The sequence below is a fragment of the Coturnix japonica genome, chromosome 20, assembly GCF_001577835.2.
Source record: "Coturnix japonica isolate 7356 chromosome 20, Coturnix japonica 2.1, whole genome shotgun sequence".
Lineage (NCBI taxonomy): Eukaryota > Metazoa > Chordata > Aves > Galliformes > Phasianidae > Coturnix > Coturnix japonica.
In genome coordinates, this window is record NC_029535.1 from 4,577,673 (window position 1) to 4,591,300 (window position 13,628).

The 13,628-nt window shown below is 46.5% G+C and overlaps 2 protein-coding genes across 4 annotated transcripts in view; one reads left to right on the top strand and one right to left on the bottom strand.

The window, feature by feature from the left end:
• The window catches only part of STK4 (serine/threonine kinase 4), a 35,870-nt gene extending 27,783 nt beyond the window's left edge, over positions 1-8,087 (bottom strand). Inside the window, exons 1-9 of one of the 3 annotated variants that reach the window (XM_015881516.1) lie at positions 7,955-8,087; positions 6,943-7,023; positions 6,150-6,278; positions 4,294-4,408; positions 3,593-3,757; positions 3,061-3,228; positions 2,384-2,521; positions 1,792-1,920; positions 1,306-1,359 (exon numbers count right to left, since the gene is read on the bottom strand). In XM_015881516.1, coding sequence (XP_015737002.1) covers positions 1,306-1,359; positions 1,792-1,920; positions 2,384-2,521; positions 3,061-3,228; positions 3,593-3,757; positions 4,294-4,408; positions 6,150-6,278; positions 6,943-7,023; positions 7,955-7,986 — 1,011 coding nt within the window. In that variant the 5' untranslated portion in view covers positions 7,987-8,087. Of the gene's footprint in view, positions 1-1,305; positions 1,360-1,791; positions 1,921-2,383; positions 2,522-3,060; positions 3,229-3,592; positions 3,758-4,293; positions 4,409-5,970; positions 6,041-6,149; positions 6,279-6,942; positions 7,024-7,954 lie in introns of those variants that run through there. The other 2 variants (XM_015881517.1, XM_015881518.1) reach the window with 2 other exon arrangements.
• Positions 8,072-11,826, top strand: TOMM34 (translocase of outer mitochondrial membrane 34). The gene is made up of 7 exons (XM_015881524.1): positions 8,072-8,207; positions 8,290-8,389; positions 8,656-8,808; positions 9,476-9,636; positions 9,860-10,004; positions 10,446-10,572; positions 10,790-11,826. Exons 1-7 carry the CDS (start codon positions 8,096-8,098, stop codon positions 10,886-10,888), a joined length of 897 nt encoding a protein of 298 aa, XP_015737010.1. The 5' UTR covers positions 8,072-8,095; the 3' UTR covers positions 10,889-11,826.
• Positions 11,827-13,628: the final 1,802 nt, after the last annotated feature.

Sequence of the window (13,628 nt, forward strand, 5' to 3'; positions counted from 1 at the left end):
AGTCTGTATTGTGCGTGGTATACCATAAGAAAAGCCACTACCCTCCATTTTATAAGTCTGCTTGCAACATTTGAGTGGTTTTATTTCTATAAAATTCAGAAGCACTGAAGAAAACTGAACCAAAAAGGAACTAAATTATCAAAGTCTAATCAATTTTTTGTACCAGATGAAAACTATTTCTTACCCTACCATTTATTAACGGGTATCAGTATTGCAGAAATTGAATTATTGCTGCCAAAATTCAAGTGACTGAACCCACAAGAAAAGAAACTTCTGAAACAAGTTCCATCAGTAGTGAAGAGTGAGGTCCAAATGACTACAGTCTACTTAGTTTACCAGCAATGTGCAGCTGGACAACAGCAATAGAAATCAATTCCTAAACCTACAGCAGTGGTACCTGTTAAATGTGGTAAAACAAGTTTCTGGGCACCTCATCCTGAAAATTAACATTGAAAAAATAAAGCTCATATTTTGGTTTGAGGATTAAGTTCACAGTTCTTTAACCTATGTGTAAATGTTGGGCTTCCTGGTCTGAATTAGTGACAGAGGGAAAACAGCGAGTATTCCAGCTTGTTGGGCTAAACCTACCCCAATGTCACTGGCAGAACACCTTAAACATTCTGGTGTTCTACGCATTTTCTTTGCTCTGTTAAGCATGTCTGTATAAATGCATCTCCAAATATCAAAGCACGTGGAGGGAAAGACTATATAAGATGTTAATGGAAGAGAAGTATGTTTTATGTGGAGATGAATGGGTGAGAGGAAGCAATAAATTCCTTTGCTACACATCATTTAACAAAGAACCACAGCAGAAATTTCCACAGCACTTCCAAAGCTCTTGAGAACACTTTTCTGCCGGCAGACACAGAGAACAGAAGCTTCAGGAAAACAAACAGGCCTGGACAGAGACCACTCAGCTCCTCTGCAGAGATGCCACCTCTCTGCACCACCACCCCAGAAACAAATGAGAGACAGTTGGGACAACACTCTTTGGGTCAACATCGTGGCAACAGAGCCAATAAAACTACTTCCACACTGAATAAATACACAGTCCTAAACTGGAAAACTAGATGAACAGCACACATCTGTTTTTACAATGCAACACACTCCTCCTGTCCAACCTTTGGAAAGGACTGTGGCGCACGGTGCCTTTTGCTGCCCGTGTCATTTATTCAGGTTGAAGCAAGCAGAGGCTCATGAAACAGCTTTCAACATGCTTTCTGTATTCACATGCTGTCATCACTGGAACAAGGCACCAAGGACAGAAATTCACAGCAATCCCCTGCACGCTTGTCATGCCCTCACCTCATACTTCTGGCGGTTGCTCTTGTGTAGTACAAAGTTTCTATAAGGGATGTTCTAAAGCACAACAACAGTGAAACATAACACACTTATATCATAGTGCATCATACATATTAGTTTGTATTAAGAGAGCAATATAAGATCTGACTCTACAATGAAACACTTCTCACTGCTGCATAAATAATATCATCCAATCAGAAACTCATACTAAGTCTTTAGTATGTGCTACTACTTACTCATGGTCTATGGCAGGTCTTAGCTACACTCTGAACTAAATACAAGGTCATATTTGCTGACTGCCCCATTCAAACATAAAGGTTGAGCAGAGCTCAAACATCAAGTTAAGCAGCCCTAAGTACAAAACTCAAGAATCATATAAAACCCATGGGCAGCTGAACAATACATTATAAAAATAAGGAACAAAGCAGCTTAGCATTATGCGAGGTCCAAGAGGCTGAGCTCTGTATACTGTAGCTATTAAATACTCACTGAATTTTCTTCATCTTCTTGATCCAGTTCACGCTGCTGTGCCTCTTGGCGTTTCAGTTTTATATCCATCGCTTCGTTAATCAAATCGCGCAGGATTGATGCTCCTTTGGCACTCTTAACAAATGGATGCTGTGTGGTATGTTAAAGTTAGTAAGCACTGCACTTGAACTAACACAGAGCAGTAGAACATCATTACCATGGGGTTACTGGGGCTCATTCCCCACACACAAGCACTACTTATTCCTCACCAGCTCAATTGTCGACAACCAACTACAAATGCATGCACCATTCTGAGCAGTTACTTAGAATCACAGAATAGCTTGGGTTGGAGGGGACCTTAAAGTTCATCTAGTTCCTTTCTGGTGGGTTAAGAGCCAGTTACTTGGCATTGCTGGTGAGAATCTGAAGGTTAAAAAAAAACAACACCAACAAACAAAAGCATCCACAAAGACAGGATTCAGACTAGATCTTAAGGAAGAACTGAAAGGTTGAAGTTGGGTACAGGGTTTTTACATCAGCCAAATAGGCGCAGCACTGCCTACACTACAGCAAGCCTTCTCTAACATTCCCATTCTCCCAAGACAAGGCAGACCTGCAGGAGCTGTGTTGCAGTAGCACGCTGCTCGGGGCTCTTGACCAGACACTGCTTCACAAAGTCCGTGAAAGCATCTGACCAGAGCTCTGGTTTCCGAAACGTTGGGGGTGGGTTGGTAGGAATCATGAAGATTGCCTAAAAAGAGAAGAATATTCCAGGTTTCCAAACAGAGTTTAAAACCTCCTAACAAAAATGAATCAAAACATCCACAGGCACTAAAGAATGATACATGGTTCAAGTTTGCTGCTTCTGAAGAGTTTGTACCAATATTTTATACATTAAGCTGCTCAGAGGATGGAACAACAAATCAGGCTGTTCTCACTAGAAGCCTACACGTCTGTCTGAGCCATTATCTGCACCAAGAGGTGTGAATCTGCCATTTTAAAGTCATAAAAATATGTGGTTGCTTGCAAGATAAAGAATCATTTTGTATGATCCACAGCATAAAGTATCTGTATTCACACTCAACAGCAGAAGTTTCAGCTGTGCCTTGATAGATGAGGATCATGATTTTCCTCCTCCATCTTTCATTTAATCAACAGCACAACAAACTGACAGAAAGCAAATCATATCCTCTAAATTATAAACAAGATGGCATCTTGATGCATCACTCACCCAGCTGTAATAGCAAATCACTTTTGCATCGCAATGCATTTTAAAGTCACAGCCCTCACCCTCATAGGATGAATATCTGCATATGGTGGTTTGCCTTCAGCCATTTCTATTGCAGTGATTCCCAGCGACCAGATGTCTGCAACACAATTATATCCAATCTCTTGAATCACTTCTGGAGCCATCCAAAATGGAGTTCCTATAACTGTGTTCCTCTTTGCCATGGTATCCTGAAAAGAAGAGCAGGATAAAGATCCAGAGCACACATTTACAATCCTAATTATCTTCCACCTGCACACACATATATTACCAGATTAAGCAAGATAAAGATATGGAAAGCTGCAGAGAGAAACTGAAATATGCTCGCAGATGTCAGACATGAACTGAAGCAAACAGCATACATTATTACAAACCATTACTTAGGCCTAACAGCTCCCACAGAGGAAGCTTTGCTGCTGCTTTAGTGTCTCATTATGTTGATGTAAAGTGCTAAAAACACTTCTGAATGTCTCAAGGTCTCCACAAGCACATGATGCTTATGTGTACGTTAGAAAGAAGAACTGAAGTGCACATAATCATCTTGGTTTTACTTACTGTGAGTTGTCCTGCCACTCCAAAATCTGCAAGCTTAGCATGTCCCTCTGTATTTAGCAATATATTTCCAGCTTTGATATCTCTATGTATTTTCCTCATAAAATGCAAGTATTCCAGTCCTTTCAGTGTTGATTGTACTATCGTAGCAATTTCCTCCTCTGTAAGCTAAAAAGAAGTGTTACTCTCAACCTCTCGGTTTCCGAGATGGCACACAGTGGTGTCGCAGTTTATACCTCCCTGAGATATAGTTATTTAATTGCTTTCATTAAAGGTTGCCATACTAATAGGGAAGTACACATACTCCAAGGTAGCAGCCTTACATATGAGAATTAGCTTTCGATCAGCATCCTTACACATCCGCACCACAGCCTTTCACACCTACTAATTCTTACCCTGCAAAGCCAGAGCAAGGCAAAGCAGTCTGTCAATTCTGAATCCATCTGGGTTTTCAGGAAAGCCAACCAAACACCGTATCAAAACCATGCAAACTGATTGCATTAACCAAACAACCCAAACTTGATCAACATAACGAGCCTCCATATCTTCAGGGGAACAAAGGACCCACATTGCAGTGGTGGCCCATGATTGTTTTAGATGTTAAACACCTATGAGAATTATACCCAAAGCACTGCACATGCCACTTAGTTTCCTGAGCTACCACTCCTGCTCCCCATTCCCAGCATTCAGAGGAGACTACGTACAGTTTTATTTCGTAACCGAATAATATCAGACACGGATCCAGCGCCGCAGTATTCCATGACGATCCACAGGTCTGTGTTCTTAAAGTAGCTGCCGTAATATTTCACCACATGAGGGCTATGAAACGTGAAAAAAGAAGAACAAAGGGTCAAATACTGGAGAGCAGCACAACTGAATAAGCAAAGGCAAAGAATACTGCAGCCTCCCTAAGCAGGTTCTAAAAACTCAGGCATGGAAGTGCCACTGAAGCCCTGACCAAGTGTTTCACACCAGCCTGAGTCTACAGTGAGTGACCACAGCCCTCCAGGCCTGTCCTAGCAGTGGTGTCCTTGTGACCTGTCACAAAGGCAGCTCAGGGGGCTAAAACGTCTGAAAGTAAATCCTGCAGAAACGGAAAAGGAGCAATTAGCTTTCAGTCTGGTTTTGCTCCCTGAACTGTGGCAAACAAGTAGGGAGGGCATCAATGGAATGAGAAACAGACCATGGCAGATCCTGGTAAAGCTGCTGCAGTGTCTGAAACCAAAGAGAAAGATTAAATAAGGTCAAAAGCTGGAAAACTGCTACTGTGGTCATTATGAGGAACCTTCACCTTCTTACTCTATTAATCAGTTCAGAAATGCAACTTATGTTAAGTACAACCTACATCTTTCCCATATAGTCAACTAATGGGCTGCCCAAGGGGTGAACAACGAAGTATGGCACAGTCAGAATGACCACTTATCCTTTGGAAAAGGTAAAGCAAAAAAGCTAACAGAGAGAACTGTATGGTTTAGCAAGGACAATGCTAAAGAACAGAAGCACATTTAACCTAAGCTCTGCCAGATATTTTCTAATGAAGAAGACCAGCAAAACTGAGAAGCCATTCCCAGCCCGGTGTATTCTTTAATGTTTGAGAAGAAAATCTGGTGCTCTGTTGATTCACACAGTAAGACTTTGCATGAATAAATTCTATACAAGTTCCATTTTCTTAGCTGCCACCAATTATCTTCACCTAACGATACTGAGAGTGGAGAGCAATAGAGTGAATGACTGGGAACATAGTTTTATATTGCTGGTGTCACTTATTTTAAATGGTTTTCTATACCTAAACTCTCTCAAAATGGCATTTCTTGAGGCTGGACCCAAATCACAGGAAGAAATTTGTATGTTTTAAACTTCAGTCACTGACAGAAGGTCTTCTGCAGCCCTTGCCCTTGTCCAGCCAAGTTCATATAAGGACTTTTCCCCATAAGAAACATGCAGACAACCAGAGAGCCAAACATCAGCCTCTAAGTTATTCTCAGCATGCTACCATCAGCAGACAGCTTGTCACGCACCGCAACCTGCACTGTAAGTACAATTCTGCCACCTAAGCAGATGACAACACGTCCACTGTGCACATGCAAGAGCAGTCATGCATTAGCAGCTCTCATCCACATGCCTCTTAAAAACAAGATAAACCAACAATCTCTCTCCTAGCATTTTCATATACCAAAGCTCATGTGCAATTCACTGCCCCCTTTGGACAGGGGAACTGGTTTAACACACAACCTCATCACTGCTGCCCAGTAGTTATGGTGCATCAGGAGCACTGCAGGAGCTGCTCACACGCTTTGCTCTGTGCTGGCAGCAGGTGCAAGGTTACTTCACTTAGTTAGCTTAGTGCTCTCACATCGCAAGCTAAATTGTTGTTGTCTTACCTTCACTTGGGTTAACACTACCCAAACATGACTCAGTTGATACGGGGCAACTTGACTGTACAAGTCCAGCCTTTCAAAAAACATTGAAGGCAACATCATGGCTTTTATGTGACTACATGCCAGATCACAGTCAGTATTTTCTTTGCATACTGATGATGGGTTTTGCAGTACACATTTACCTGTCACACTGCTGCATTATGGATATTTCCTTGATAATCTCTTGCAGGTCAGACTCCACAGGAACCTGTTTGATTGCAACAACCTGACCCGTCTCTTTATGAATAGCTTTGAACACACTGCCATAGGAACTGCAGAACAGAATATTAAACAAATAGTGAATACAATGATATTTTCAAAACACAAAAAGCATAACAATAGCAATTGCAGACTTGAGAGGAAAAAACAGACCACTCTCCTGCTAAGATAATTTTTCAGTTTATTTTCATAATCAACTCACAGCTTGTATATACTGGAACAACAGCAATAGCCAGCAGCACGCTGAGATGGTCAGAAAGGAGCCAACCACCATTATGTGCCCACAGCCATATCCAGTAAAACCAATTCTCTCTTCCTCTGGCATGTGGTACCACTGAGCAACAGTAAAAACCACAGCTCAGGTCAGAAAGCTTTGCTCAATCAACAGACACTGTTTGCTTTATTTCCATCTTCTTACAGCAGTGAATTCCCACTCTGTTTTATAAATGAAGTGCTCAAGGTGGCAGATGTGCTGCTTAGCCTTCCCAACACAAGCGGCCCTAGGAAATAGAAGCTGCTTCCCATCACACAGACCTCCTACAGAGGTACTGGGGATGAACTACAATGCCTCGAGTCACGGCAGCTGCTACACTACCACATATACTACAGAAATAGGATCATCAGAAGTGAAAAATCAAAGCCCATCGAGCACATATTAGTTACATGCATCTGTTCTTTGATAAATGCACCTAAGGCACATGGTCACACAGCACATACCCTTCTCCAAGCTTCTCCAATACATCAAATACTTCTTCAGGCTGTTTGGTTAAGCTGTCTTCATCTAACTTCTTCAGCTGCCTGCGTATGTAAGAATAGAGAAATTACATTCAATTTTATGGCACTTTGGGCACTTCTGAAACAGAAACATTAAGAAACGCCACTTAAACTTCCTAAAGGCTTAGTAGAAAGCAGTAGAAAGCAAATAAGTTTATTTCCCATCATCAAAAGACCAAACGTGAACGTTATCTCACAGCAGGAGAAGTGTGAGAATTACAGAGCACAGGATGCGATCACGGACACACACCTAAGTCCCTATTTGCAGAACGCAGTGCAGACCTGTACGCTGGTGGCCAAACCCCAACACAGCACAGCAGCCTCCTGCAGCTATTGACCTGCTGACACTCACAGCATGGAAAATACATGACACTGAGGGCACACAGGGGGGAAGGCGTCCACCCCGAGCTGTTCTACGATGCAAAGAACCCCGTTACAAGGACACACCGCACATACAGACTAAAGCAGCCCGTCGTGCTGCCGCGAACCCCGCCGGCTCCGCACGGACCCGCTGCTCCCGTTATTAACTCCGCTCTTTTCTCCCCGTTCCGCCGGCTGCTCGCAGCGCGGGGCGGCGCACAATGGCCGCCTGCAGCGGAGGAAACGGAGTCAGGAAGTGGCGAAACGCCGAGACAGGAGGCAGCCGCCGAGAGCAGCGCTACCAACGCTCGGACCGAGCCGTACCGTGCCATACCGTACCGTGCCGTACCGTGTCATGTCATGCCATGCCGTGCTGTACCGTGCCGTGCTGTTTCCGCCGCTCCCCTCGGTCCCATCCCGCACACAGCCCGGCACAGCATCGAACGACACCTCCGGCCCCGCCACCCCCCCCCCCCCCCCCCCCCCCCCGCCGCGGGTTCCGTAGCTGCACGGTGTCCATGNTCCCGCACACAGCCCGGCACAGCATCGAACGACACCCCCAGCCCCGTCCCGTCCCGTCCCGTCCCGCACTCACCGCCGCGGGTTCCGTAGCTGCACGGTGTCCATGGCTCCGCTCCGCCGCCCGCTCCCCGTCTCTCACTCCTCCATCCCGGCCCCGCTCCGTTTCCGCCCGCCGACGGAAGTTCCCACCCCGCGCAGCCCCGCGCGGCCCGGGATGGAGGCGGCGGCGGAGCTGCGGAGCGCCGGGAACGACGAGTTCCGCCGCGGGCAGTACGGGGCGGCCAAGGAGCTGTACAGCAGAGCGCTGGCCGTGCTGGAGGACGCGGGTAACGCCGGGCCGGGCCGGGCTGGGTTGAGCTGGGCTGGGCTGGGCTTACCGAACCTCACCGCATCCCGTGTGCCGTGCAGGGGAAGCCGCCGCCGAGGAGCGCAGCGTGCTGCTGGCCAACAGAGCCGCCTGCGAGCTGCGGGACGGGGCGTGCCGGGACTGCATCGCTGACTGCTGCGGGTGAGCGACGGGATAAGGGCAGCACGAGGAGTCGGAAGCGGCTCCAACGCTGCAGCCCGTACCGACCGGTTTGCGTCTGGCTGGAAAGAATTCCCTTCTTTCCCCTTTAGTTTGTTATGGTGGGATATAAGACAGCAGCTCCCAGCCCGTTCCCCACTGTTTGTATGTGAGCACAGACCTGGGCTGCTCAGTGCTCAATGGACACGGCAATATGGAGCTCCCCGAGGTCTCGCTGCCCGCTGTCACCTTCTCTCTCCCCATCGCAGCGCTCTCAGCCTGACCCCGTTTGCCATCAAGCCCCTGCTCAGGCGAGCGGCCGCCTATGAGGCCCTGGAGAGCTTCGCATTGGCCTATGTGGACTACAAGACAGCACTGCAGGTGGACTGCTCCATACAGGCAGCCCATGATGGGGTCAACAGGTAACTCTGCTTTGTGCCTCCAAGCGCTGCGGTTTGGTTTGCTGCTCCAGGCTGCCCAGAGAGCTGTGTGTGCTCCATCCCTGGAGGAGCCCAAAGCCAGGCTGGATGGAGCCCGGGGCAGCCTGATGTGGTAGGGGGCAGCCAGCCCATGGCAGGGGTTGGATGTGGATCAGCTTTAAGGTCTCTTCCAACCCAAGCCTATGAATCAGAGCATGCTGTGTCCTGAGCACGTGAACCAGAGGGCTGAGGCTCTAATGCTTTGTGCAGGGCAGGCTGGGTCATGCTCCCTGCATGTGCTGACGCCCTCAGCTCCTTTCAGGCTGCAGGCACATGATGGAGGCCTGGTCCTGTGCAGATGGGATTGCAGACTGGATTGCAGACTGCTGGAGTCACTTTCTCTTCTTGGAGCTGTCCAATTCTCTGCACTGCTCACCAGGCTGAGGAGTGTCAAACATCCCCTGCCCAGCTGAGCATTAACAGCCCCAGCCATTTTCCTGTGGTATTTTGACATGAAGGCACACCTTTCCTTAACACCCTGTCTGTAGTTGAGATGCATGTAACATTGTTAGTGAGGAGATGAGGTGCTCAGTATGAGCCAGGTTAAAAAGCAGCCCCCCCAGCTCCTGTGCTATCAACCAGGAGTGCGACCAGCAGCCATCTCTTCCAGGATGACCAAAGCTCTGCTGGAGAAGCACGGGACAAACTGGCGTGAGAAGCTCCCACCCATCCCCACGGTCCCCATTGATGCCCAGAGGAGATGGAACGTTCCTTCTGCAGGAGCCCCCACAGGAGCTGCTCCCCCTGGAAACACACCACGGGGAGACCCAGGTGAGAGCCCTTCAGCTCAGTGGGGCTGCAAACAGCAAGGCAGGCTGCCATGCCTGCATGGTGTCTGTAGCTGGGGCTGAGAGCTGCAGGAACATGGGCTGGCTGCTCATTCTGGATCCTTTGATCTGTGTCTTGCCTCTGGGATGGGGCTGTTTGTCTTTTGAGAGGCTGCTCTGATCTTACCACTTTTGTGTGTTCTGTGTTTTTTTTGCACTGCTTCCAGCCCAGACCGCTGCTGGCATAGAGAGAGCTCGAACTCTTAAGGAAGAAGGAAATGAACTCGTAAAGAAAGGAAACCATAAAAAGGCAATTGAGAAGTACAGTGAGAGTTTAAAGCTGAACCAAGAGTGTGCGACTTACACCAACAGGTACTGCCCAAGTGCTTTATGACGTTCTATAAAAGCCACTTTGCTGTGGCTGTCTGATGTTTGTCCCAGACAATTGAATTAAATAAAACCCAAAGAACGAAACGCCCACACATCTCCCCCAAGTACAATCTTCCCTGTAGTTTGTATGATGTCCTTTGATCAGATTCTACAACAAGCCCTACGGCCACTCAGCTGAGGACTGCCAGGGGCTTCCTCCCTTTAATGCCTGTCTGCCAGGATTGTGTCATTTTGTTATTTGTCTGCTGCCCATGAGCCACAAATTGCAGCCTGCTGTACTCAGAGTGCACTTCTGATGTGAGAGCAATCATTCCCGAGCATATTCCCTGCTCTAGGAGTCCAGCTTTGTGCTGTGGTTAGTTCTCTGCATTGCAGCAGTAAATGCTGCTTTTAAGGTCTCCAACCTTTGTGTCTGTATTGCAGAGCTCTCTGTTACTTGACTCTGAAGCAACACAAGGAAGCAGTCCAGGACTGCACAGAAGCTCTGCGATTAGACCCTAAAAACGTTAAGGCGTTCTACAGGCGTGCTCAGGCACTTAAAGAACTGAAGGTAAGTCAGGAGCTTTTGACCAGTTTTCAGGTAGGAGCTTATTAATACCCTCTAGTACATGTTTTAGAACAGCTGCACTGATGCTGGTGCTCAAAAGCAGCTCAAAAAACAGTCCCTGGCTGTTGTGTTGCCCTGCCTCTGTCACTGCATGTAGTTCTCCAGCAGGAGCCTTAGACTACGCTTTCAATGCACTAACATTTAAATATTCTGCTTCTAGGATTACAAATCAAGTATTGCTGACATCAACAGCTTGTTGAAAATTGAACCAAAGAACACAGCTGCACTGAGACTACTGCAAGAATTGAACAGAGCTTAGGGTAACCAAGCAACAAGAAAAGCTTTTTCTGCTGCAGAAGGAAGTTTCTCCCTTCTGATGCTGCAGGGACCAATCTGAATGCAGGATTGGTACTGAGATCTATCTTTAATTGCTGCTGAGATGTGACGTGTTCTGTGCAACCACAGTGAACATTAAGATAATTGTTTGATACGGTTTGTGCGTCTGGCTCTAAGATCATGCAGAGTTTTCATGCACTTGCCTGAGAGGGGGGCACAGGGGTGAACTGCCCTGGCTGAAGTTAATGTGCCTGTACCTGCTGGCCTCAGGGACCTGATCCACTTGGCCAGGACGCACACCAAGTGGCTGCTCTTTCTGACAAGTTATAAACCGAAAGCTGTTTTAGTCTTTATTCAGGTGACAGTTTTGCTGCATTTGTGCTGCTATTAAGTAGGGTTGCTAAAGGACTGCTGCAAGAAATGCTACGGTTGCCTGAGCACTGCGTACCACTCTTAGAACCAAGTCATTGTTATTTGCACAGGGTTGAGCACGTTCCCTCTCCTACCTGACACCTGCTGGCCTTCAGCTCAGTTTCTGCTGCATAGTGTGACAGGGCAGCTGTTTACAGCAGCAGCTTCCTATCTTATACCTTTAATTATTCTGCACATATAAGAAAACCGCCAGCAACTTCAACCTGCCTTGGTCCACTGTGCACTGCTATTACAAGTGCTTGGGCATTTTGCTTTGTCAGTTTTTGTGTTAAAAATTGAGCTTGTCTGTGCCTTCTGGAGCAGTTGCTACAGGGTGTTACAGGGACATCCCAATGGAGGGCTGGCTTCCTACTTCAATGCATGTTTATACTTCTTGACTTTTTTCCTTGTGGTATTGACGGCACTGACTTATAATGGTAGATTAAGAAACGGTTGGAGTTATTCTATGACCTGTTGGAACTGTTCACAATAAAATGATGCTTATTTTCACTCTTGGTATATGTTTTATATGGCATGGAAGGCATAGAGGAACTAGACACTTCCATGCTGCTTTATTTCAATATGTTGCTACTTTTTTAGTCATGATGCTGGACAACACCAGATGTGACCTAACAGCAGCTCACAGTAATAATCCAAGCTTTGATTATTCCAGGCAGACGATCCATTAAACTGAATTTAAAAGGCAGGCATTACTAATGCTGTTACACTCCTGCAAGACAAAGACTGGCCCGACAGCAGCTCTGTTATACTCCATTGGCTGTTATACTCCATTGGCTGCAATACCACCAGGGTTTGAAACAGCACCTTCCCCTGGGGCAAATTCTGGTTCCTTCAATCCCCTCCTCTAAACACTGTAACTCCATTGATCCTGCACTCATCATTCCCCAAGCTGTTACAAGGTAAGCCTGATGGATTTCAGGGTGGGAAACACAGGCCAGCCATACACAGATAAGCAGAGGAAGGTCTCTGAACAAAGGAGGAACTGTCTGCTCTTAAATAAGTGCTCTCCTTTTAACATCCCTGTGTTATCAGGGCTGGCAGACACCTGCACTGTTCCAACTACAATTCATTACAGTGCTTCTAAGCAGCAGCAATCGTTATCTCTTTTCCCCCTCTAAGCACACCAATGCCTTTTTGCTGCCTTATCTCTAAGGCCCTCCCCAGTAAGTGCAATGCCACCAAGCAGACACAGATCTAGCACAGCAACATGATACCATGCTTCCAGCCCAGGTCTCTTCTGCTCCTCTCCTTCTCTTTTGTTACAAAAAACACATTGCTGACTGCACAAAGTATTTTCCAGGCAGACAAAGATGTTGCAACCCACATGGGGCAGTTGGAAAGTGCTTCACACAGAGACGCTCCATCTACCTCTTTCATGTACCATAGTGACTATTCCAAACGAGGCTCCAGACTTAAATGTGCACTGCTGCTCCTGCCTCAACCTGCTGAAGCCTGAGACCTCCCCAAGGAGTATTCAAGCAACAGCTTTACATTTTCATGTGAAGGTTTTAAGGACTCCAGTCTTTATTAATGTCCATTCTTTGGCTGTTCTATATTCTGCTCAGCCTGAACTACTGCTAGCTGTTTCCTTGAAATGACTTCTAGCACTGTCAGTGATACAACAGGCACATCCAAACTGGCCTGCTGTGCCTGAAGGATGGCTTCAGACTCAAACTAGGCAACAACAGAATGAATTTCACCTGTATAATCCCATCCCAGCTCCTAATATACATTTCTCACATGCAATATGCACTTTGCCCCCTAGAGAAAAAGTATGTGAGCTTCCAGTCAGTTACACAAAGGGGAAAAATAACTAAGAGGAAGTAAGCAACTCACTGATAAGGAATTGTCTAAGTAGTGCACAACTCAGGCTGTGGCATCCTCTATGAAGAAAATAGATGTTTAAAGAGCTAAGAGCAAGAAAGAAGAAAAGCTCCAGGAAAGAGTCCCAGCTGAGCAGAACAGTGGCCATGGAAGAGTAAATGTGTAAGGGCTTCTATTAAAATGCTGGAAAGAAAACAAGAGGTAGGAGGGATGAATCAGTAGTGAGTTGAAGGGAGGGTGTGATACAGCACAGAAGGAAGAATGAGACAGCAGTGCCAACACACAAGATGGATATAAAGAAGGTGGGCTGTGCTGATGGAGGTGCACTCCTGTGAGCTAAAGGAAGCAGTTAAATAGGGTCAATATATTGACTGACAATCCCAAGTATAATTCTGAGGCTCTAGAGACAGAAATTCCACTCCTGAATGCAGAGTGGAGCATTAAGGCCAGGATGACTACAGCAACTG